The following is a 25,379-nucleotide window of genomic DNA, read 5'->3' as shown; positions in this document are numbered from 1 at the left end:
CATCTCAGAAGCAGAGACCTTAAACTGGAAGTGCATTTATAACTAAAATAAATGCACTTCCCGCATCGCCCCCCTCAGCTCTATACTCAATGCGACTGTGAGACTCATCTTCCTCTCCTGCCACTCCTCTTCAGCCTCCCCTCTCTGACTTGCCCTACACTGGCTCCTCTTTCCCTACAGAATCCTTTTCAAACTGCTTACCCTGACCTACAAGGCCCTCTCCCACTCCACTGCCTCATAAATATCCAACCTCCTCTCCATTCACACTCCATCCCGTTCCCTGAGATTGGCCAATGACAGTCGCCTCTCCTCCACTCTGATCACCTCATCCCACTCCATAATCTATGATTTCTCCCGGGCTGCCCCCTCCACTGGAACGACCTACCATGTTTCATCCGAATGTCCCCTAATTTGTGCACCTTCAAATGAGCACTTAAAACTTATCTGTTTCTTCCTCCAACTCCACTATGTTAGCAATGTTTGGAGCTATTGAAGTACTGGTATTTTTGTTCACTGTTCTGTATTGTATTATCCCGTATGCTCCACTGTCTGTCTGTTTTCTGTACGGCACTGTGGAAATTTTGTGGCGCCCTATAAATTAAGATTAATAATTATAATATGTGCATAGCTATTTTAATTACTAATTCAATAGTGTTGCTTACAATTGGTCTGTTTATAATGATACATAACAAGATTCAGTGTAGGCTACCTAATGTAATTAATGACGTCTGTAGTGTAGAAAAGTTGGAATAATCTATCTATTTTGCATCCGGTTAATATCAATTGTGTGTTTTGATTTTGTTTTGTAACAGCCTCCTTATTGGCCGAACAGCTTGTGGAACTCACTAGATTAATATTCAAGCTCTCTGAAACAGAAAACATCCTAAGCAAAGCGCAAATTGAGCCAAAAAGTTACAAGCAAGATCCAAAGTGTGCACTTCTGCAGTTTATCAAGGTAATACAGTGGTAATCTAACATAGTGGCAGCTTCTCATGTATCCTTGTCCTTGCGTTACTGGCCCCTGCCCACCTTTCTGGTTTTTGATTTTCAAACTTTTGGCTTTTGTTTGCTTGGATAAGTATCAATGTAAGGTCATAAAAAAGCATTTCACATATAAATGACCTGTTGTTTTGTTTTGTTTTTTGTCCTCATCTATTTTTTTTCTTAGGCAACAGGTATAACATATGGTGACTTGAAAACCTTATCCGAAAAGTCTGCTATGGTATCTAAATGTCAAGAATACCTTGGGGATATCCTAAAATTTGCCAAGCCGTACCTAACAAAGAAAGGGCCGGCAGAGGGCCTACAAGTCACTTACAGGACTATAGGTGAGTGGTGTTGTTTGTTTAAACACACATCAGTGCAGAATGTGGCACTGACAAATGAAAAGTGCTTATGTCATGCCTTCAGCTATTGAAATATCAAAAGTACAGATATGTCGTAACAATGTGCTTAGCTTGTCTTTCCAGTAGGTACACACCAAACAGTACTCTGTCTGTTGTATCTCTTGCTGTTAGACCATTTTTTTTAGATGGGGGGTTGTTGTGTTTTTTTTGTTTTTTTTTTGTTTTTTAGCATTTTGGGAGGTTGAGTGCAGTTCTGTGATGGTAGTGTTTGGGTTTCTTTTTCATGTGGCCATTTTTTTATTATTTTTTTTTTCACTTAAACTGTTCCATTTATTTTTAAATCCTGTGCAGCTTTCTTTGGTTAATTCATGTGTTGACCTTAACTTAAGTGTCAGTTCCTCCAGGAAACTTGGAAAATGACTGTTGTCTTTTCCTTTACACTATACACATACTGGCCACTATCTATGAAAACTAGTGTACAAGTAACTGAAAAAAATTGATCTATCCCACAGCAAACAATTAGACTATATTGGTTCTGGTCAGTAATGCTCATGGTTTAAAAAGATAACTTCCAAAGTGATAAAAAGTTACTTTAAAATGTTGGTAGTCTTAACTGAGACAACTACTTTACATGTGGGATGGCATGCCGAGATGGCCGCACTTTAGATTATTCTCTCTGCCCTTCCTCCTATATAATCTACAATATGCAAAACTGTTACAAATTTGTAAAGGCACTGGGACATTACAGAGTAGTGCAGAAGAGTGTCATCACACCAAAGATGATGCTGCAATATTATCTCTGTTCAGCTGCTGGACCCAGTCGGTACAACTCCTGTTACCATCTTTGTGGTGATTCCCGTAGGCACTTTGGTTGCTGCAGCCACAAATTTTTGCGAACATGAGGAATAAATATCCTAGTTCTGTATCTTGGGGAGTGAGCATGATGTCAAACAAATATATAGGGCACACTGCTACTATGAGCTGGTGGATAGTCATAAGAGTGGCCATGCTGCACAAAAGTAAAAGTTTCTCCTGAACAAGTAGGAGTTTTGGCTGATATTAATGGTGAAGGACTGTCATGGTTGCCAGCAACTAACTTCTACTATTAATATATTGTATGCTTCCACCTTGCACTGTCTTTACTCATTCTAAATATACCACACCACTGGTAGGTGTGCAAAAATGCCAGTGGCCAATTTCTACGTTGTTGGTATTTTGAGCCTTTTAATGTGTAAAATGTCAGCGCTTTGTGAACAAAAGATGCTACTAATAATAAATATGACCTGATTCCACTTGTTATGTAATGCTGGGTACACCTGATGATGTGGTATATTGTGTGTATGTATTACTCTAATGTGTAAGGACATTGTGGCATGTTAAACAGTCAGAGTAGAGTACCTTGCCTCTGATGAAACAGCCATTCAAGGCTGATTAATGCATCAGGTGATACTGGTATCTGCTTGAAGGGCCCTCTCCGGGGAGGGTGGGACAGACTACCGGAAGATTGCCCCCAGTAAATCAAAAATCTTGGTCCATAATAGTTGTAGAACTGGGCAGGACCAAAAATGTCCCGAGCAGTTGCGCTAGCAGGACGGGGACTCAGAGGGCCACATGCTATATGGTTTCTAAGGGGTGACCTATAACAGATTGATAAGCTTAACCAACATTTTTGTGTGATTGAGACATTTGGACATTTTAAAGGAGTTCCGTAAGATTTGTTCCTACTCCTCACCAGGGGTGGGGGGGTTGTGCTACGGAAACATAAGACGACTTCCAGACTTCATCCGTTCGCCTGTGACTAACCCACCGATCTCCCAGTGCAGTGCTGCACTTCATATGAACGTGGTTCAGCTCCAAAATAAGTCAGTTATTGTTTGTTCCTGAGAACATACCAGGTGTTGCAGGGTTTGCTGCAATTTTATCTTGTTTGTTGTCTGCTTTCCAGGATACCTTGTGCGGTACTGGGCATTGATTCTGGCCACTTCCAAAGCACAACAGCTCCTCTTCCGCATCATTGATTTACTGCTTTTACCACATACCTTGTTCCAAAAAGATAAGGGTTTGCCGCCAGCTATGCTTTCTGCAATACGAGAGAGCTTGCCTCTCTTTCTCCAGGTAAAGAGCTGAAATTAAATATTTTACTTGTGTGTTTAAGATTGGGTAGTTGTGAGGGTGTACTAGTGGGAGTAGAGCACACTCCAAGAAAGAGATGGGTTTAAAGATATTAAGGTTGTTGGGGATTATTTGGGCATGTTAGGGAATTCCAAGATAGGTTCCAGCGCAGGAGTGAGTGGTGGTTCAGAGGCAATTCTAAGAGGAAGTGAAGGAGAATATTCAGAGATGAAATTTCAGCTATATGAAGAGATGGTATTGGTTGTTCAAAATTATTGGTTTGAATTGAATTCTGGGGTATATAGTGAACCAGTATAGGGTTTTGCAGATGTGGAGTGGTAAGACAGTCTTACTGCAGCATTTAAGTAGATTGCAGCAGGAATATATAGGAGGAGGTTGTAATCGTAAAGATGAGAGAATGGATAAACGTTTTGGTTGTATCTTGGGTAAGAGCAAAAAAGGGGATGTATTCTAACAATATTTCAATCGTGGCAACAGGAGAGAGACTAGATGTGGGGAATAAAACACAGCGCTTAGTCAGGTTTGAAACCAAGGAAGCAGACTTGGAAGACTGAAAAAGTTGTGGTGTTGACAGTGAAGGAGATTTGAGGGGGAGAGTGTAGCTGGTGGTGATTTAGAGGTAGCTTTGGGCCTCAACATAGAGAGGTGCAGTGAGAAAAACAGAGGGCCGAGAACAGAGCCTTGTGGTAACCTATCAGATAGTGGGAGCAGTGGGGACAATGTCCCAGAAGTAGAGACACTGAAGGAGCAGTTGGATTGGTAGGACGAGAGCAAGGGAAAAACTGTAATCAGGCTGCGGGTTTGAAAAAGTGGAGATGTTGCCTATAGCAACCAATCTAGTTATCATTTATTTATTACATTCTGCAAAATGACAGCTAGAATCTGGTTGCTATAGGCAACATCTCCACATTTTCACACCTGCAGTTTGATAAAATTTTCCCCTTAGACTTTGCTTTAAGTAGATCATTGACCCCTTTTGTAAGGCCAGATGAGAGAGTGGCAAACATTTGAAGTAGCAGGGACAGGGAACAGGTTCTAGGGTGAGAGGATGAGATGAATGCAGAGGCTTCTTCCTCATTCACTGGGGACAATGAATGGAGTATGGAATGAGGAAGTCCAGAAGAAGATTTCTGGTGTGTTTGCGGGATGTTGCATGCTATATCTCTTTCGAATGGTGTAAATTTTATCTTTGAAGTAGGTGGCAAAGTCATTAGCTGTGACTGAGGAAGAGAAAGGAGATACAGGTGGCCAGAGAAGTGAGTTTTTCCTGGTAAAGAGACATTAAACCGGTGGTAATCGTTTTTCCGATTACCACCAGTCCGACATCGCCAATGCCTTAAAAAAAAAAATGAAAGTAGGAAAAAATGACTTGAAAATAATCGGACTTACCTTCAAGACGACGCTGGTGATCACCCAAGAAAGCAGCATAATGACAGCAAGGCATTCTGATTGTAGAACTAAACGGCAATGCAGCCTGATGTCATCGTGACGTCAGTCACTAAAAATTTAAAGAGGCAATGTGAGGTTCAGTGTTTAATCAATTGACCTTACCCAATCCGGTTAAACACTGTGATTTCAGTATTATCAGCAGAAGTTTTGCTTGGCAAGTCGGAGGACAGTGTTGTAAGATGAATGGATTGATTTCTAAGGGAGGATTTCACCTTTAAAGTGAGATTTTTCCCAGTGGCACTCGGCAGTATGGGAGCACTTTTGCAGGCTGCATAATTTTATTTGGTGTGCGCTCAGGCGCGGGCTGGGATACTGCAGGCAGGGGGGGCACACAGACGGCCGCATCTCATTACACGATGACGGTATGCTGGCGCGAGATGCGGCCGCAGAAAAAAATCCGGAGAAATTGCATCGGGGGGGGGGCGGCCGGCCGGCCTACCCCCGGCCCTAAAAGCGGAAATTCTGAGCGGCCCGGGGGGCCATGGCCCCCCGGCCCAGCCCGCCCCTGGGTGTGCTATCGTTTTAGGTTTGGCTCGTTGGAGACTCGTGTGATGGCTGTTACATTGTCTAGGGCTGAAATTAATGTGTTTTAGAAAGAGGTAGCCAGCTAAGTGCAGAAAAGTGTAGTTATAGGAAAGAGAAGTAATTTTAGTGAAGATGGGAAGTGGATGAGTCGAGAGTATTCAAGTGTCACTGTTTGAGTGTGCATTATGGTGCAGTGGAGGTGACTTGAGGTACAGTGAGCCTGAAGGTAAAGAGCTTGTCATGGATGAATGGAAAGGCCAAGTTGGAAAAACTAAAGATGGAGTAGAAGTGGAGGCAGGTTGACTTAGAATTCCTTTATGTAAAGTCCTCAGAGTGGCGGACTTCTTTTGCCATGAATTAAGATTTTCATGCCTCAATGCTAAATCTGTGCTGGCATTTTACCTGTGCGGTCAATGAGTAAACTGTCAAATACGCCATCAAAGTTGCCTGAACTCTGTCTGGGTGTATAGGATAATCCGGTAGAAGTATTTATGGCAGTAGGAACTATGGGGGAATGTTTTTATGTTTACTCTGTATTATGCAGCTTAAAATAAGCTTTATAGCGTATGTAAGCAAATAAAAGTAATATAATGATTGGCTAGGTAAATGTTTTATGGCAAATCTAACATGCAAATTGTTTTAAATTACAGGGCCTGTCCATTATATCTCGTCAGTCTCAAGCCCAATCTGCCTATGTAAAGCAGCAGTTGAAAATTACTATTCAACAATATTTTGGGAGGTTTCTTAATGCTGCTTCTCACTCTACAACAGCAAGTCACCCAGTGCTCCTAGCCGTGTGTGATTCAGTTCAAAGTCCACACACAGCCAACCTCAGAGGGATTGTAATGCAAGTCATAAGGTGAGCATTTGCTGTCGCATATGAACATTCTGTATCGGGCACAACATGTTTTATTAAATGTCCATATTGCACGCTGCTTAGCCAAAACTATGTGGTCACCCATTCTAATTACTGTGTTTGGCCTTTTCATCCAAATCCATATCCAACAGCTACGTAAAATAATCAAACATAAAGTCATGCAATCTCCATAGTCAAACAGCCGTAGAGTGGGTCATACTGAAGAGCTCAATAACTTTCAACATAGCACTGTTATACAACCTTTTAAGCATGTCAGCTCCTCAAATTTATGTATTGCTAGAGCTGCTACTATCATCTGTAAGTGCTGTTATTAGGAAGTGGAAACGTCTAGGAGCAATAACAGCTTAGCCAGGAAGTGGTAGGTCACACAAGTTCCTACAGAATAAGACTGCCGGTTGCTGAAGTGAGTAGTGTGTAAATATCATGTCATTTGTTTCAGCACTCACTACTGAGTTGCAATCTGCCTGTGGAAGCAACATCTGCACAAGAACTGTTTCTCAGAAGCTTCATGGTTTGGGCTTCCATGGTCAAGCAGGCACAAGCCTCGAATCGCCATGCCAAATGTCTACTATAGTGGCGTGAAGCACATCAACATTGGACTCTAGAGCAATGGAAGCGCTTTGTCTACTGACTAATCATGCTTCACCATCTGGCAGTCTCACGGACGAATCTGGGTTTGGCATATGCCAGGAGAATGCTTCCTACACGTACTGCCAACTGTAACATTTTCAGGAGGAAGATAATGATCTGGGCTGTTTTTTCATGGTTTCAACTGAGTCCCTTACTTCCAGTGAAGAGGAATCTTAAGTGTGTGTTGTGGCAACAGTTTGGGGGGGGAAGGGCCAAACAAAGCGAACTCCATCAAAAAATAATTTCCCAAGTTTGATGTGTTAGAACTTGACTGGCCTGTACAGAGCCTTGACATCAACCTCATTGGTCACCTTTGGGATGAATTGGAGCTGGCCTTATCACCCAATTAGAACTTGGGTGATGAGGCCTGGCTTGCTATCAGGCCTTATCACCCAACATCAGTGTCCAACCTCACTAATCCACTTATGGCTGAGTGGATGCAATTAACCACAACCATGTTTCAAAATCTAGTGGAAAGCCTTCTCAGAAGAGTGAAAGTAGTTATAGCAGCAAAGTGGGGGAGGGGGGCAACTCAATATTTTTGCCCATGGTTTTGGAATGAGATATTCAAAAAGCAGATATGGCTGTGCTGTTTGGGCGTCCACATATTTCTAGTAATAGGTAGTGGTATGGAATCGGGTGCTGGAAACATATCTTAGATATTCTGGTCCATGTTGACATAATAGCATCACACAGATTTGTTGACCGTACATTCATGCAGCAGATCTGTTGCACATCCCAAAGGTACTCTATTGGATTTACACTGATGCCATTGAAGTAGACTGAGCGCTGTCATGTTCGTGGAACCTGTCTGATAAGGCGTATGTTTTGTGACATCCTGCTAGAAGTAGCTGTTAGAATATGGCTATACTGTGGCCATAAAAGAAAGCACTTGGTCAGCAACAATACTCTGGTAGACTGTGGAATTTCAATGATGCTCAATTGGTATTAAGGGTCCTAATGTTTGCCAATAAATCATTCCTCACTCCATTACATCATCACTACCAGCCTGCATGTTGACACAAGGCAGAATGGATTCATGTTTATGTCAAATTCTGACCCTACCATCTGCATGTTGCAACAGAAATTGAGATTCATGAGACTAGGCATTTGTTTTTCAATCAACTATCCTGTTTTGGTGAGACTGTTCCCACTGCACTGTAGTCTCAGCTTTCTGTTCTTAGCTGACAAAAGTTGAACCTGGTGTGGTCTTCTGCTGCTGTAGACCATCCACTTTGAGGGTTCAACATGCTTTACGTTCAGAGATTCTCTTCTGCATACTACGGATTTGAGTTAGTCACCTAGCTGTCAGCTTGAACCAATATGGCCATTCTCCTCTGACCTCTCTCATTAACAAGGCATTGTCGCCCAAAGAACTGACACTTCCTCAAGGGTTTTTTTTGTGCACCATTCTCTGGAATCTAGAGACTGTTGAGTGTGAAAATTCCAGGAGATCAGCAATTTCTCTGTGGGATTAGCTGGAAATACAAGTTGGAGCCATGGAGGGCCCCACCTTGCAGCTTACAGGACGTAATAGATCCTAGTGTCTTGTGGCCAGATACCACAGGACACCTTCAGCGATCTTGTGGAGTCCATGACTCGATTAGTCAGAGCTGTTTTAGCAGCACAAGGGGGACCTACACAATATTGGGCAGGTGGTTCCAAAACTGTTCAGCACTGCCACTTCTCACACAAGCTATGTAAAGGACATGGATACAAAATCTATGAATGTATTACTCAACGTTTTCAGAACCCCGATTGGGTGCAAAAGATTGACATAGATTCACACTTTTTGCTCCTATAAAAGTCTCCAGTGTCGGTTATTTTTTTAATTTTGTTTTTGTTTTAGTGTCAGTTATTTTTGATTCTATTGAAATTCCCTATTTAATGCTGTTCTGCATCGGGGCATAAAGATTTTTATGTTTGATAGATCTTCATATATCCACTTAGAGGATAGTGTGGCTAATTATAACCAATGTATGTATCCGAAAATGTGCTTGACATTGACTGAGGGATGAGGATATCAAGTGCTCCAAAGTCTCAAATATTGGAACATTGGCGGCAAGTATATTGTTATTTAAACCTCTAAGCGGAAGAAGTGTAAACAAAATAATAATGGTCAACACTCATTTTATTGCCAGTTTTAATAGTCACTTTAGGTTAATTTTGTGGTGTTTATTCTGAATGTAACATCTGTTTTGCTAGATTGGCTCTAATTCTTGAGATATTTGGTACCACTTTGAAAAACTTAAAAATGCAAAAAATGTAATGGTCAGGCAGAGCCTACTTACACATCACATTGAAATCATGCAATGTCTCAAACCATACAAAAGTAAACACATGACATAATGGCATTTTATTCTGTATAATAACAGATGACTGTTCACTTGCTGCCTAATATATTCTACCCCTTGACTGGTGCCATTGCAACGAGATAATCAATGTTATTCACTTGTCAGTGATTAATGTTGTGACTGATTGGTGTATATGGTTTGAAAGAGAAATGTAGGGCCAGATATGTATAACTAAAATAATTCCTTATTAAATCTGCATTTCTCATGCATCAATAGATTTGTCTTTTGGGGGTTAGTGGTGTAAAATTCTTTTCGTGTCAAAAAAAGACAAAAGTATTTATATGAGTGATACTTTTATTGGCTAACCAAAAGTGGGTGGGATAGTTTTCAGATTTAGGAATGTTTGGTGATGTTTTGTCTCGTAGCTTAATATTATTATTTATAATATCTTGAATTCATCCTGTTTTTTTTTTTTATTTATTTTTATGTGTTTTTTATTCTCTGTGTTCTTATCAGTGAAAGCTATTTGCAGTTCAAAGGTCACGCCCCACCACCTCGTTTGGCCACCGTTCTGTCTTTCATCCTTGATGTTTTCCAGAGAAGCAAAACCATTGATGTGGCAGACGCTGAGTCTCTTCTTCATGCTGTACTGAAGTGCTTGATATTGGTCAATGAGCCTCAGGGTAAGATATATATGAACCTTACAAATACCAAAAGAAAGCTTTTGTTTGTTTTTGATAACTATTATAGGTCTGCTTCAGGATTGTATTGTTAGGCTGGGTACACACTGCAGAATTTTCCAACCAAATGTGTTATCTACAACGATTGTACCTACGACTGAGGGTTCGATCAGTCGTTCAATTTATACACACTATACACGTTTTAAATGTTTTTTGCGCAACCAACCGGGTGGCGATTTTTGTCAGGCATAACATCATCTCAAAAGGTTGTTGTTCCGTACACACTGAAACAATATAAGACCTCCCTGCAGCAATATGCCAAATAAATTTAAATAAAGGGCTGAACATCACCGGCAAAAAACTCCCATAAACTAAGATTCAGGAAAAGGAAATAAGTAATCGCCATTCATTCTATAGCACATCTTTGTGTATAGTGTACGTTTGTTTGCAACTGCACATTAACAATTTATTTCAATATAATGAATACTGTTGAACTACAGCAAGCCCGTGGTCTTTTGCTACTCACTATGGCAAGAAGACTGTATGCACAGACACAGAGGGAAAGAAGGAGAAAGAATCGGTCTTGTTTGACCAAAGAGTGGTTCCAAAGGAGAGACTCCTTTTCTCATATGCCCCTGCTACAGAAGTTACTGTTACAGGACAACAACCCTGATGACTTCAGGAATTTCCTGAGGATGAATGACCCCACATTCCAGGAATTGTTCCAGCTTGTCCAACACACACATATCAGCAGATTAACACACACACACACAAAACAAAACATACAAACGTTTCATTAAAAAAGCAAAAGAATTTGGTACGGTCATAGAACATGCATTTTTACGTGTTAAGAATACATGTTGTATACACTTGCATACAGGAACACAAATGCCATATGGAGCATGTAACACCATTTTACTATTGCTTTTTCATTGAAAGTGCATTATTCCCATTAGACTGATGTCCAGACACCGCACCATGTGGGAGAGGTAGAGACATCAGAAATCTACATACACACACTCAAAATGCAGTCACTGTTTGAGGAACTATCGGCAGTTGGTTGAACAATTGGTCATGATTTCCTACACACTGCATGATTGGGAGGTGGTTGTAACGGGATTTTTAGTTCTACCGACAAATGAAATGACGATCAATACTTTGGAGCAGAAATAGAATAGAAAGGGGACAGACCGTTCTTCCCATATATTAGATGCAGCCTCTGGGTAATAGTGATAAGGGGAGGGATCCTGCCCCTAATAGAAGTATACAAAAAGGCTGGAATTACCTGGCGCAAAAATGACAGAGTGTAGGTACAGTGCAAAAAACATTTATTAATGTAACATGAGATCCAACTTTAGTTGGAACCAGCAAAAAAAAGGGTCAAAAAGTAGTTCACAGTCCCAATAGGGAAAAAAACTAATGCTGAATATAAATAGTATGTCCAGAGTGAAGAGCACGTAAAACAGCAGAAGGGAAACCAAAAAACAAGAAAAAATACAAAACAAAAAAGAGAGAGAGAGACCAATACAGAGTCCAATACAAATGTCCAGAAATCACAGAAAACATAAGTCCAAAAATACAAAAAAGGGGGGGAGGGAAAAGGGAGACAGAGAGAGCGACTATCGTTAATCATGTAAGTATATACACTAATGCGATATCTAGCCGAACGGTCGTTTATCGGGTTTTTGACCCTATAGTTGGCTGAAAATACTGTAATGTGTACACAGCCTAAACATGCAGTCCAAATATTGGCATTTATTTAACATACCAACATGCGCAAACTTTAAGTGATTTATTCACTCCATCTTCCTGGTTAGAATGATGATGGTGACTTCCACTCTTCCTGAGATTCCCAGACTTGAATAAAGAATCAAGTAGATGGTACTTGATTGTGGGATAGCAGAACCTGTCTGGAAGGGTGCCATGAATAATCTGTCAAATATTGTAGAACTGCAGTTGACAGCCTCTTGCTATCAGAGTAAGCTGGGACATGATAGATCAATAACATTATTTATTAAATGTGAAGGGATGGGCGCTCAGGGGTTTGGCTGCTGCCTTTAACCCAGGAAAAAGAGCCGAGAGTTGTCCTTACTACAATTTTATTACATATAGGTGCGGATTTGGTGCTGCCCAATTTCTACAGTATATAGGAGATGTTTCAATCCTGTGATTTGTATGTATTATTGTATGAGTGATTAGTAGATCACAGTGCAGTCTCAATACCAATCTACGCGTGCGTGTTTATTGCCATACCGTGGACATACTAGTGGGTTACTGATCAAGCGCACATTTACTGTATCCTATAAAGGTGTATCTTACAGTTCTGTAGGGTCACTGTCCTTGTAGTTTTTCTTCTTTCTTTTTTTTTTTCTTCTTGTGGGTCCTCTGTTCACCTTGTCTTTTATCTGGCTTCAAGAGTTATCCTGATAATTGCCATAAAATATAAGAAAAAATAGACACTCATAGTGAAGTACGTTCCCTTTGGCGTTTAATTTTAATAAGTATTGCACTTACACCTGTATGTGGTTTATGTTCATGTAGAAATATTTTTCATGTACTGAAGACCTCTTCACTTGTTGTTCCCAATCTCTGTTACACACTTAGGGTACCCAAGTGCATAGTTTGCAGCAAGAAAAGATAAATGCATATATACAGTGAAGTACATTCTTCACGTTATTTCTAATACAGAAGTGTTGCACTTAAATCAGTTTTTAAAATTGGCCACATCAATTTGTAGTAAATAGAAGCTCCCCTCCAAATGTCTCAGGTCTGTGTGTCTACCCACATGGTGCCTTTTTCTTCCTTCAGATTGGGTCAACCATACTTATTTGCTATACACATATAAAATCCATTAGTCTATGTGCAAATATATTTTTTCCTCGTAACCGCTTTTTCTTATTCGTTAAATAGCCTTAATAACGTTTGATTAACATGATGGTAAATGTCATGGCTGTGTATAACATGCCCTAAATGACCTGTCTCAACAGAATCCGCCTTACTACCTGTTCTCCCTTGCTCTTTTTAAGTGATTTATGTTTTATATGCCCACTGATCTGGGGATCTGTATGTAAACCCACCAGATCCTGTTGATATAGTGATTATATTGGTTGAAATTAAGGGTACATCCTAGATTTATTCTTGATCGTCCTATCTGTAATGATACATGTTTGTACCTTTTCGTAGGGGCTTTTTTTTTTTTTTTTTTCTTTTTAAGAGGTCATCTAAATACCTATATTCCCTTGCGGGAATTATGTAGTAACCAACCTTGTTGTACTTATAAAGATTACTTGGATCTTGTACCCTATGGGGCATTCCTATACGTACAACCTCTCTCTACCTGCATACTCTTGCCCCTTTTAGGAGTGTCATGTAGATTCTAGATGTTTCTGTATTTGTTTTTTTTCTATTTTATGTAATGTTGTTATAAGAAGGATGCTAAGTCTATATTTAGGCCCTTTGGGGTTAGTGTCTCCAATTCGTAGATCCACTTTGTTTCTGATTGGTTGTGTTTCCTTCCTAGATGCCCCGCCTTTCCAATGAGGTTTGACATGTTTTATTCCCTGAAACTTTAAGGATGGTGGTCTATAGAACTCTATATCACTATTTGACAAGCTGTGAATTTGCTTACTTTATTTCTAATATGTTCCGCCACCTGGGTCTTAAGTTTCCTTCCTGTTCTGCCTACATATTGTAGGTTGCATGGAAAAGTTATTTACTATATGACATTTTTGAGTCACATGTTGTTTGGTTCTCTATAGTATATTGTATATTAGTGATGTGAACCGTGTCGGGTTTCGGGCTGTTTTGATTTGGTATTTTTTCATCCTGTACATTTTGTGTATAGGTTGAATCCTTTTTTGGTGTTTTCAGTAAGTCAGGTCTTCTTTCTGGAATGCCACATCCTCCTCCTTTTTTTTTTTTTTCCCTTCCTTACTTCCTCCTTATGGTTTCCCCCAGAGATTTGGAGATGAGCATATAGACACGAGTCAGATTCTGCCACATCACTAAACGGAACTGTACATAAAATATCAAGGCTAATTGTTTGGACACATCTGGGTGTCTCTGTAAAGTATTCATTGTTACTTAACAGTTTTCACCTCACATTTTATTCCTTTTTTTGTCTTCTGAATTATTTGGTCACCTGCTATTAGACACCTGCAGTTCTGCTCACAATTTATGTACTTAGTTGAAATGTTTATACTACCATTATGCGAGGACAACTATGCATCAGTATCTATGTGGGCAGTTATTGTCTGATTGTTGCCAGGAAACTCTGCTTTGGTCTTTCAGTAAAGAAGCTTTCTACAGATGCACTGCAGCACATGGTTGAAGGCTGCCAGGCAATCCCTCAAGCTGGAACTCGTTTCACATCTATTTTAAGGTAAAATATAGGCTACAGGCCAGGAACAAAGGGCCAAAAACATAATCCTAAATTCTTTCTAATAGTCTTGGCACACCCTTAATGTCATTTGCAGCAATAACAAGATTAGTTAACATTTCTGTTATATGCACTTTAAGGTAACCTACATTTTTATTTTATTTGCTTTGTGTGCTGGTAAATGTTAACATACTGTGTGTTTTTCGTTTTTATATATCTTTGGATAAAGGTGTTTTCTGTGAAGGATTTTATTTTGGGTTTTTTTACATGCAGATTGCGATTTGTTAAATCTTTTTAAGGTTTTACAACAAACAGAAAAAGGAATATCAGTCTTAGCTTGAAAGACATCAAAATATGGTGGTGCTTGAAATGGACTGTGTAACTGCAGTTTGTAGGAGGCAATACAGAATGTAAAAGAAATACAATACTTATATAAATGTATTTCTTTAGACGTTCATTAGATAAATTTGTATGGGAAGCTTAAATATACATTGGAGATGCCTTCTGCACAATGATCAACCTAGCAATTGACTTATCCACAGTATTGTATGGTTTGTTTATGCAAGTTAGAAGTCAATTTAACACTAGATTATTTAGTTGCTTGTAGTTTCTACTAATGGTTTATTTGCATGTAGGCAATTTATTCAAGAAAACAGTGGGGTGTATGACCATCAAATATTTGCCATTTTGGAGACCCTTGCTCTTATAGACCAGTCAATTGTTGTCGGTCTGATTCCCACGATCAGCCACAGCCTAAAAGAATTGGAGCACAAGCGCGGCCTGGGGAGGAATGCTTTATCGAGGTAAGGTTATGATACTTAATAAATCTGTCTTATATGAAGTTTCCCTTAATGAATATTACCATTCAAAACCCTACTATTACACACGTCTGAAGTCATATTTTTCTAAAATATTGTTTTCCTGTCAATAGCAGCTGATGGGAATTGATCAGTTTGTATAATAAGGGAAGCTAAGTTCTTCCTGTTTCGTGCAATTTCTAAATGGATTAGGCAATGCAATACACCAATATATAGCAATAGGAAATCTATATCCATTCTATTAGAGTCCACTTCGCTCACCTCTATAAGGTTTATCTCCAAACTTGACCATCTGAATTACGGTGTTCAATAAGTGGAATTTTTGATAGTCAACCTAAATATAAAATGTCTCAATAAATTCTTTTATAATGTAGCATTTAAAAAAAAAAAAAATCCGTATTCACTTAGGACTTAAACTGCACATTTCAAAAGCTCTTCCCCTCTATCTCCTCTCTAATAGACCTTCATTTTTAAACGAACAGCAGGATGCATACGGCAGTTAATCTTCATTGTTTTATTTTACTTTACTTTCATTTTTCACTTTCTCTGCTACAGCAACATTCACTGTCAGATTGGCAATGACAATGTGGAGAGGTGGTATCTGCAATCTGAACCTCAACCCTTCCCCTTTTTAACGGAGAGGGTTCCAGTTCACTACTGTCTGAGGCATTGGCCGGGTTCCTAAGACCCTTGGCTCCGATGGACATTTGCGGTGAAATAGACAACCAGAGGTTCAAATCTCTGCATTGTCTTTTTTCTGAAGAAATTTGCCCTTATTTTGGATGTCCAGAGATTTTTACAAGGAGCCCTTCATGTTCATCCACCTTATGTTCCTCCTAAAGCCTTGAAACTTCCCCATTTGAGAAATTGGAGACTTTCGAGCCTAAATTCCTTTAGTGTAAAATTGTGTTTCTTCTGGCTGTCTCCTTGGCGAGAAGGGTTGTCCAATTGGGTGCTCTGTCTTGTGGGTTCCATCTCCCGTAGTCCATGATGACAGGGCTGTCATGCATACCAAACCATCTTTCCGTTTCAAGGTGGATTAGAGCTATGATTTAACAGGCTTATATTTGTACAAATAAAAGAAAAGTTGCTAATAAGATGCACTATCCGCTTCAATCATATATATTTCTAGGGATCATCACAAAGTTAAAATATAACTTTTCTTAAGTTAGTTAAAATAGGCGAAATATAAAACCAAATATGTGAACAAACACGGTGCACATAGCAATCTTAATTTCACCACTAACAATCTTCTTTATTTATATAAGGGCTTATGCTAGAGGCAGAGATGGAGGGAGGCAAATTTTGCTTCCTAAAGTGGTGTCCTGGTGCCACATTTAATCAGGATATTGTCTTCCCTTCCCTGACCAGATGACGGTCTACGGAGGACGAGGCTTCTCTTAGTTCTCCTCTGGATGTGGCCAGAGCTTTGCATATTTATGTGCGTAACACCCAAGATGTGCGCAAGATGGATGATCTTTGGGTCCTTTATGATGCGCACAAGAGGGGCTGGCCAGCTTCCATGGTGACTGTTGGTCGATGGATAACTGTACTGTAATTAGTCAGGCTTGGGGGGGGGGGCAGGGCATTGTTCGAATCTTTGGGCTCACTCAACGAAGTCAGTGAGTAGCACGGCATGGCACCTCAACTGAGCAGCTGTGTCGGGTGGCCACCTGGACCTCGATTCACACGTTTACCCCATTCTACAGATTCCATGTATTTGCATCCAGGGATGCCAGTTTTGGTAGAAAGGTGCTTTGTGTTGTTTCTTCTGAGCGTTCCCGCCCCTGATGGTTGCTTCGGGATGTCCCCAATTTTTCCCATGTTCCCCAGTGGATGCAGGACAAAATAGGATTTGGGGGAGAATGGGTGTCCACCCTTGATGCTCTGGTTTCTCCTTTTGTGTGATAAGTTGTGTTTTTTGTTTGAGAGGATGATGTTGTTTTCCTCTTTATCTATTCGTTTCTCTACTTGCCTTCTTTTCGTGGAGCTTGGTTAGACATAAACTGAGGCCTAACAGGAGAGGGCTATGCAGGGGACAGGAGCTAGGGTCAAATGTTAAATTCAGGCGTGCGGGCACATTAAAAACTTATTACACTATACCCCAATGTCCTCATTGTCCCCCAGTGGATTTAAAGAAATCCTACTTTTTTCCCCCAATGTTTGTGGCTTCTGAGTGTGTTATACTTCTTTGGTTTCTATCCTATGGTGCTTTTGTTAACTGTTAGCTGATGGTCCATTGGAGAGGGGATATGGAGGGGAGGAGCTTCTGAAAATGTGCAGTTTACGTTATAAGTGATCAACTTCTGGACCTGTAAACAGCATGGTAGCAGTCAAAAAGGAATCGAAGGAATGAATTTAACACAAATATAAAAATCCTCTTTAAGTCCAAAAGACTGTTTTAAGACTCACAATTGTGCTATAATGCTCCAACATCTGTAGCAGCTAGAATACATGCTAAACCCCATCATGCTGTGCCTTTTTAATCCTAATTTGTTTTTTGTATATAAAGGCCTGTATGTCATATATGCATGCCATGATAATGTGTTACCTGTATAAAATAATAATGTGTAGTAATGAACTAATATGCACATGTATATAAATATTGACAGTGTGTGGATTTTAAATCCTTATTGTGCACAAAATATGGTAAAGTCCCCATATCACTGTAAACCTGGTTTACATACAACTGAATGTACATATGTAATATAGAAGAGTCCAGCTAATGTCCTTTCAGTAATTATTCTTATTCAGAAACATGATTGGCTACAAGCAATTCTCGTCCACTACGATAAGCACAAAATTCTTTTACAAAACTTTGAATTTAAAGTTCTTCACATTTTTTAACTTAAATATATTCAAAGAACTTTTAGGTATAAAGTTATGAAAGCTACATGATGCTCTTAAGGAATAGTAATAAAAAAACAACATTAAGTTGTCCTTTTAAAAAATATTGTTGAGACATGCAATGGTAAAACATTTAAACATTAGCAGAAACAAATGGGAAACCAATCTATTCTCTTATGCCACCAGGTGCTGTGTCAGAAAGACATTTCTGTTTTTTTATACAGTATTTTTGTACTTCCATAGGGAGGCTTACAGAAGATTGCTGTCTCACTTGGGTGAACATGGACAAGATGAGCTACGAATAATAGAAAATGAGAGATTTTAGCCCTCTACCAGTGTCCAAATAGGCACTAAAGCACAGCCATTGGATTCAATAAAAGTGCCATTCCATAGACTATTTGAAACATTTAATACTGATGTTTGCTCAATTCTGTGCAATAAGAAATTAGTGTCTTTCTTTTGGAACTGCAGCATCACTAAAGACTTGGCCATACTCTCTGAGAGAAATACTAAACAGACTTCACATTTTCTTCCACGTCATGTAAACTTTTATGTAAATATATATTTAAGAATAATGTATTTTTACAGTGCAATTTGTAAAATCATTCTTTTCTATTTATGTTGATGTTGCATCTTCATTTACTCTTGTTGGCTTCATTGACAATCTGAGGTAATTCTACCATCTGAACTTTAAAAAGTTGGACTTTTTATTTTTGGTTATACTATACCAGTTTTCCACTGATATTTTAAGTTTGTGAACAACTCTCCATAATTATAAAAATGGTTGAAAAATTATATTGTAAAGCTTCTTCTTTGTTCAATTTGGTTTACTATGAATACATTTTTAGGTAACATAAATGTGCTTCTGAACAAACTATCAAACCATGTTGCAATGCAAGGGGTGAAAATGCATTGGGGTTTTTTTTTTTGGGGGGGGGGGGTACTGGCTGCTTTTGCGCACAAATACTGGACATTTTTACACTGCAGTTTAGAATTCAGCCCCTTCCCAACTCTAAATCTGTCACACTGCAACCACCCTATTACCCCCTCTCCCTTCCCCCCCACCTTGTCAGTTGTCACAATTAGTATAGACAAACATCCTTGTACACATGGCATTACAGTGCTTCAAAACAAGTGGAGAAATGCACCACGCATGAAATGTGTTTTTTTTGTGTACAATTTTTTATTTATATGCACTCAGGTGTGCTGTTAGCAGCAAAGTTGAATGGTTGTAAATGTGTAATAGTTGAACAATTCTTTATCACAGTTTATTTTATGATTGGTTTTTTTCCTTCAATATGAAATTTCAGTGCAACATTCCACTCGGTAAATCACAATGCAACAGTATGGAAAAATATTTACAAATATGATGAAATAATAGTGATACATTTTATTTCACATTCCCTTTTTAATCACGTACATGAAATCCGTTGCATATGGTTAAATTCATGTTATGATGTATTGCCCTTGAGGATTTTTTTTGTTCTAAAAATATTTATATAAGTTTACAGACAAGGACACTGGCGCAGTTTGTGTGAAAATAAATGTTTGCTTTAGCTTGGAATGCACGTTCTAATTATTACACATTTGCTGTAGATTGCAAATATTGACATTAGGGATAGTGAAAAATTGCATATTCACTGTCCCCTATTGATCTGTAATCCCAGCATTAAAAATATTTTACAACTTAATGTTTGCAGTGCTGTACATAAGTTTCAGGCACAATATTTCCCTGCGCTGAAGAGCTTACAATCCTATTTTTGATGCTTATGGTGTCAAATAGTGATTTATCACAGGAATGGCGTATGCAGAGATAAAAATGCAGCAGATGTATTGCACCCACATTACAGGTTTTTGTTCCTACCACTTAGCTACACCTTCTGCTCACAAGAAATTGTTTGCTTCTGCATTTTTTGTTGACACTTCACATTGTGCCTATCCTATGATGAGGAACCTGCAAAGTTTGCAGATTAGGACAAGTGAAGTAAGGAGCGGGCAAAAAACATGTTGCTATCCCATTGGAGGCAAAAGGTAGCGTAGGTCCGTAAAACACTTCTTCTTTGCCTTCTCTGCTAACATCCAGCACCTGAAAATTTAGAAAAGAATTTAAGTTAATGGCAAATGATCAAGAAGATCAATTTTTATTAATTCATTTTTAAGATGAAACTAATTTGGGCCAAATTTTACATGTGCATCTCCCCCAGCATGATTCCGTTGTATTCACACAGAACAAATTACCTGCACAACAAAGTAATACTATTTTTTGGGCACTAAATGTAGGTCTCCACAATAAATTCGATATTTCCAATCATCCTCAACAGGGAAAGCCCTATGACATATCAGACAACAAAAAATAGCCAATTGGTCCACTAAAATGGGTAAATCTTGTATACCCATTTTAGTGGCTATTTTTTGGGGCGGTAGTGTTAATTTTGTCTGTTTTTTAGTCCTCACTAGTGGAATTCCTACCATCTTTGCTGTTACTTTATTGCTTTACTCCCAGGTGGAAATCTCTTGTGGCATGTCCCAATTTCAGTTATTCTGCTGGCCTATAAGAGTATTCGAGCAGGTTAAGTGCTTCAGGTGACTGGACTAAAATCTCTCAAGTTCACTTTTTTTTTTTTTTTCTTGTTTTGTTCTTGGTTTTCAAGATTGGCTGTAATAAATTTTCCTACTTCTATATATTAAATGCACCTCCAAAGCTAATAAATGGTGAGTGGAATGCATAGGAATTATTACTGTTGTATGTTTCCTTGACCTCCTTCAAGCAGCAGAAACCAAGGGGTTAATCCTACCACTTGAGTCAGGATGGGAAAGACATGCCTGGAAGGTATAGAAGGCCATTCCTCCTTTCTTTAGGTATCCACTTTCCTGTACTTTTACAAGAACATCAGGCAGCTGAGGGGACCTGCCTCTTGCTAATATTAGTATCCACCAGGAGAGCATTCTTTTTTTCAAGTAGGCATTGTGGGAGCATCCGTGTGATGTGCACTCACAATTCACATGGCAATGCATCCTGAGAGATTTCAAAACTGGAAGTTTTAAAAAAGTTTTTTTATTCAGAAGCCATAGATTTATCTCCTCCTCCCCCCCCCCCCCCCCAGTTATAACCTCTCATTCTACTATAACCCTTATGTAAAAGGAGTATCTGAGTATGTGATAAGAGTCTTCCCAATTTGATACTCTGATAAATTGTGTGCTAATGTTGTATACAATGAATAATGCAAGCCAACTACTCAGATGGTGGAGCTAGTTAAATGGATGAAAGTTGCACTGGCAGACATTTTCATGGCCAAAGAAAATCTGGCTATTAAGGCCTAAAATATCTTGTTCTCTAGTAAGTTTAGATATTGAAGACATTGAATATGAAGGGATTTGACAAACAGGCTCTGATATATTGCACTTCTTGGGTACTGGATTGTAGAAATTTCAATATGGATCTTGTAGACTGTTTTAAATTGATCTATAAAGTTGTGGAAATTGAGGAAGCCATGTCTGCATACAATCCTGACAGAGGAAACCAGGCTTGTGGGATATGCCTCACAATATTGATGTGTCCATTGAACAACTTTCAGATAAACTGCTATTCCACTAGCAAACGCAAATACTACAGAGGTAGCATGGATAGAAAAGTTGAGTGTATCAATGAGACTGCATGTAACTACAGAAGCAGCATTAAAGCTAGCAGTTGCTGTGGCTGCTAAAACACTTAAAAAAAAAAAAAAAAAAAAATACGGCAAAGGCCGTGATACCAATGCATTGGAAAACTGACAAAACACCATCCGTATCTGAATGGTTCAGCAGAATAGATTTCTATATGGACATGGAGGACATGATCTCCTCATCCCAGGATAAATTTACTGAATTAACAGCCACATGGCTAGGATGGTCAATGTTTAAGAAACAATTAATGCTCTTTTATACCTGCCTCCACCCACCAAAACCATAATTTTTTCCATAGTAAATTAAACTTTCAATTGTGTTTTTAGTCTCTCTCCATGGTCTATAAATTAAGGCCCTTCTCACACCATCCAGTAAAGGTCCAAGATATGTCTCTATCACAGTTATTACTTCCCTGCACTTCCAGTCCATATAACTCTGTTAACCTTCCTTGTCGCTATAAGAAAATAGTGACTATATTTTTCTCTTACACTTTTTACTCAATTGCGAAATCAAAGTTAAGTATATGTGCAAAAGTGTATTTTTTCTTTTATTGTTTGACAAGTAATAAAGAATAGATTTTAAAAAATGGCTTACTCTGAAGGTTGTCTTTTAATGGTAATTATGTTGGCATGTAGAGTATCAGAACTTAACCTTTTCCAAAATAAGGTAGTTCTTAGGACAAATCCTACCTTTCTCTCCAAACTTGTGTCAGTTTAATGTAAATCAGAAGATTATTTTCCTATGCCACATTTGGACAAAGGTAAGGAAGAACAAACAGATTGTTTAATTTGACTGATGGCAGAACCAAAAGGGCAAGCTACCATAGGGCCACTGTAACTAGAGGGGTTAAATCTAGTACTTAGGAGGGTTATAAGGTTAACAAAATGGAGATTCCATAGGCTACTAAAGCAAAAATAGCAGTTTGGACAGAGAAGCATCTGATTGTATTTCATTAGTGTGTTTGGTCATTTCATCCACACCCATTGCTGATAGGTACATAAATTCAAGCATACAGTCATGCATATGCCCAATCTCCATAGTTAAACATAAACAGTAGAATAGGTCATACTGAAGAGCTCTGTGACCTTCAATGTGACACTGTAATAGGATGTCACCTTTCCAGTATGTAAGTTTGTCTAATTTCTGCCCTGCTAGAGCTGCCCAAGTCCACTCTAAGAACAATTATTGTGAAGTGGGAAAAGTTGAGGAGCAACAACAGCTAGGCAAATGTTGACTGGTATAGTGTAAAGCACATCACCACAGGACTCTGGAGCAGTGGAAACGTGTTCTCTGGAGTGAGGAATCACAGATCACTATGTGGCAATATGACGGATGCATCTGTGTTTAGTGCATGCCAGGAGACCGCTTCCTATGCAAATGCATACTGCCAACTGTAAAATGGGGTAGAGGAGGAATAATGGTCTGGGACTGTTTTTCTTGGTTTGGCCTGGGCCCCTCGGTACCAGTGAAAGGAAATCTTAATGCTGCCGTATACAATGTCATTTCTATAGAATTGTGTGCTTCCGACTTTATGGCAACAGTTTGGGGAAGGATCTTTCCTATTTCAGCATAACATTGCCCAATTTCACTAATAATTTCTGTGTCTGAATTCCTGCAGCCATGTCTCAAAATCTAGTGGAATGCCTTCCTAGAAGAGTGGAAGCTGTTATAGGAGCAAAGGGGGACCAACTCCATATTAATGTCCATGGTTTTGGAATAAGATGTTCAACAAGCACATATGGATGTGATGTTACGGTGTCCACATAATTTTGACTATGTAATGTGTATATATACACTCAGTAGTCACTTTATTAGGTACACCTGCTCATTAGTGCAAATATTGTATCAGCCACATGGCAGCAACTCAATGCATAAAAGCCTGCAGGCATGATCAAGAGGTTCAGTTCAGAACAAACAGCAGAATGGTGAAGAAATATATTCTAAGTGACTTTGACCGTGGAATGATTATTGGAGCTGGACAAGGGGGTTTTAGTATCTCAAACTGCTAATCTGGGATTTTTACGCATAACAGTCTCTAGAGTTCACAGAGAATGGTGTGCAAAAGTGAGTTGTGTGGGTAAAAAATGTCTTGTTAATGAGAAAGATCAGAGGAGACGGGGCAGATAAAAGGAAGACCATAGTAACTCAAATAAACCATCCGTTGCAACAGTGGTATGCAGAAGAGCATCTCAGAAGGCACAGCATGTTGAATCTTAAGGTTGGACTGCTGCAGCACAAGACCACACATGGTCCCACAACTGGTAGCTGAGAACAAGAAATTCAGGATATAAAGGACACATGCAAAAACAGGACGAGACTGGAAAAACGTTACCTGGTTTGACATCACAATTTCTATTGTGACATACATATGGTAGGTCAGAATTTGGAATACACAACTTGTTCAATTCTAATGGCTACTGCCAGCAGGATAATGTGTCCTGTCACAAAGCACATGCCACCTCAAGGTAGGTACATGAACATGACAATGATTTTAATGTAGTCCAATGGCCTCCACTGTCACCAAATCTCGGTCCAATAGAGCGCATTTAGAATATGGTGGAAAGGGAGATTTTCAACATGAATGTGCAGACAACAAATCTACAGCAACTGCGTGATATTATGACAACATGGACAAGAATAAGGAATGTTTCCATGCCAAGAAGAATTCGGGCTGTTCTGGATGCAAAGTACTAGAAAGTGACCACCGTGTGTATATAGCATATACAGTATGATTATATACACAATACAGGGAAGGAGAGAAAAGGAAAATCTCTTGTTTTCTGCCAAATTTGAATTCAGAATTCGGCCAAGGACCCACCCAGTGAAGTAACTGCTTGGGTATTACCACTTTGTATCTGCTACTGTGGAGGAAAATAAGAAAATTAAAAATTGTTCGTTAATTATGTTTCCTTGAACATCTCCATGGTAACTACTTTTCCAGTTGTGCTATTCTTGTCTATACTGTGACGTTCTGAGATGTTTTTTCACAGATTGCACCTTCAGGAAGAACACCTTCAGGAAGAACAAACTGTAGGGTCCTTTGCACGTCTCTTAAATTACAATAAATTATATTTGATACATTATTTATAGTTAGTCATTCATTTTAGAAAATGTACAGTCATGGCCAAAAGTTTTGAGAATGATGCAAGGTTTTCACAAAGTTTGCTGCTTCAGTGTTTTTAGAACCTTGTCAGATGTTGCTATGGTATACTGAAGTAAAATTACAAGCATTTCATAAGTGTCAAAGGCATTTATTGACAAATACATTAAGTTTACGCAAAGAGTCAATATTTGCAGTGTTGACCATTGTTTTTGAAGACCTCTGCAATTCACCCTGGCATGCTGTCAATTGACTTCTGGACTACATACCATACTGACTAATGACCGTCTATTCTTGCTTAATCAATGCTTGGAGTTTCAGAATTTGTGGGTTTTTGTTTGTCCACCCGCCTCTTGAGGATTGACCACAAGTTCTCAATGGGATTAAGGTTTGGGGAGTTTCCTGGCCATGGACCCAAAATTTTGATGTTTTGATGCCCAAGCCACTTGGATTTCAATTTTGCCTTCTGGCAAGGTGCTCCATCATGCTGGAAAAGGCATTGTTTGTCACTAAACTGTTCTTGGATGGTTGGGAGAAGTTGCTCTTGGAGGATGTTTTGTTACCATTCTTTATTCATGGCTGTGTTCTTAGGCAAGATTGTGAGTGAGCCCACTCCCTTTGTTGAGAAGCACCCCACAC

At 39.1% G+C, this 25,379-nt stretch overlaps 2 protein-coding genes across 5 annotated transcripts in view; one reads left to right on the top strand and one right to left on the bottom strand.

Moving 5' to 3' along the window:
- The window catches only part of MMS22L (MMS22 like, DNA repair protein), a 70,547-nt gene extending 51,775 nt beyond the window's left edge, over window positions 1-18,772 (top strand). Inside the window, exons 17-24 of one of the 2 annotated variants that reach the window (XM_075202811.1) lie at window positions 813-955; window positions 1,169-1,328; window positions 3,292-3,461; window positions 6,104-6,312; window positions 9,771-9,937; window positions 14,225-14,315; window positions 14,948-15,115; window positions 18,221-18,772. In XM_075202811.1, the coding sequence (XP_075058912.1) occupies window positions 813-955; window positions 1,169-1,328; window positions 3,292-3,461; window positions 6,104-6,312; window positions 9,771-9,937; window positions 14,225-14,315; window positions 14,948-15,115; window positions 18,221-18,302 (1,190 nt within the window). In that variant the 3' untranslated portion in view covers window positions 18,303-18,772. Of the gene's footprint in view, window positions 1-812; window positions 956-1,168; window positions 1,329-3,291; window positions 3,462-6,103; window positions 6,313-9,770; window positions 9,938-14,224; window positions 14,316-14,947; window positions 15,116-18,220 lie in introns of those variants that run through there. The other variant, XM_075202812.1, reaches the window with a different exon arrangement.
- Window positions 18,773-19,136: 364 nt separating this feature from the next.
- The window catches only part of KLHL32 (kelch like family member 32), a 165,741-nt gene continuing 159,498 nt past the window's right edge, over window positions 19,137-25,379 (bottom strand). For all 3 annotated transcript variants that reach the window (XM_075202813.1, XM_075202814.1, XM_075202815.1), the window contains one exon: window positions 19,137-20,063. In XM_075202813.1, the coding sequence (XP_075058914.1) occupies window positions 19,902-20,063 (162 nt within the window). In that variant the 3' untranslated portion in view covers window positions 19,137-19,901. The remainder of the gene's footprint in view (window positions 20,064-25,379) is intronic.

This window comes from Mixophyes fleayi, chromosome 3 (assembly GCF_038048845.1).
Source record: "Mixophyes fleayi isolate aMixFle1 chromosome 3, aMixFle1.hap1, whole genome shotgun sequence".
Taxonomy (NCBI): Eukaryota; Metazoa; Chordata; class Amphibia; order Anura; family Limnodynastidae; genus Mixophyes; species Mixophyes fleayi.
This window is presented reverse-complemented; position numbering and strand designations above follow the sequence as displayed.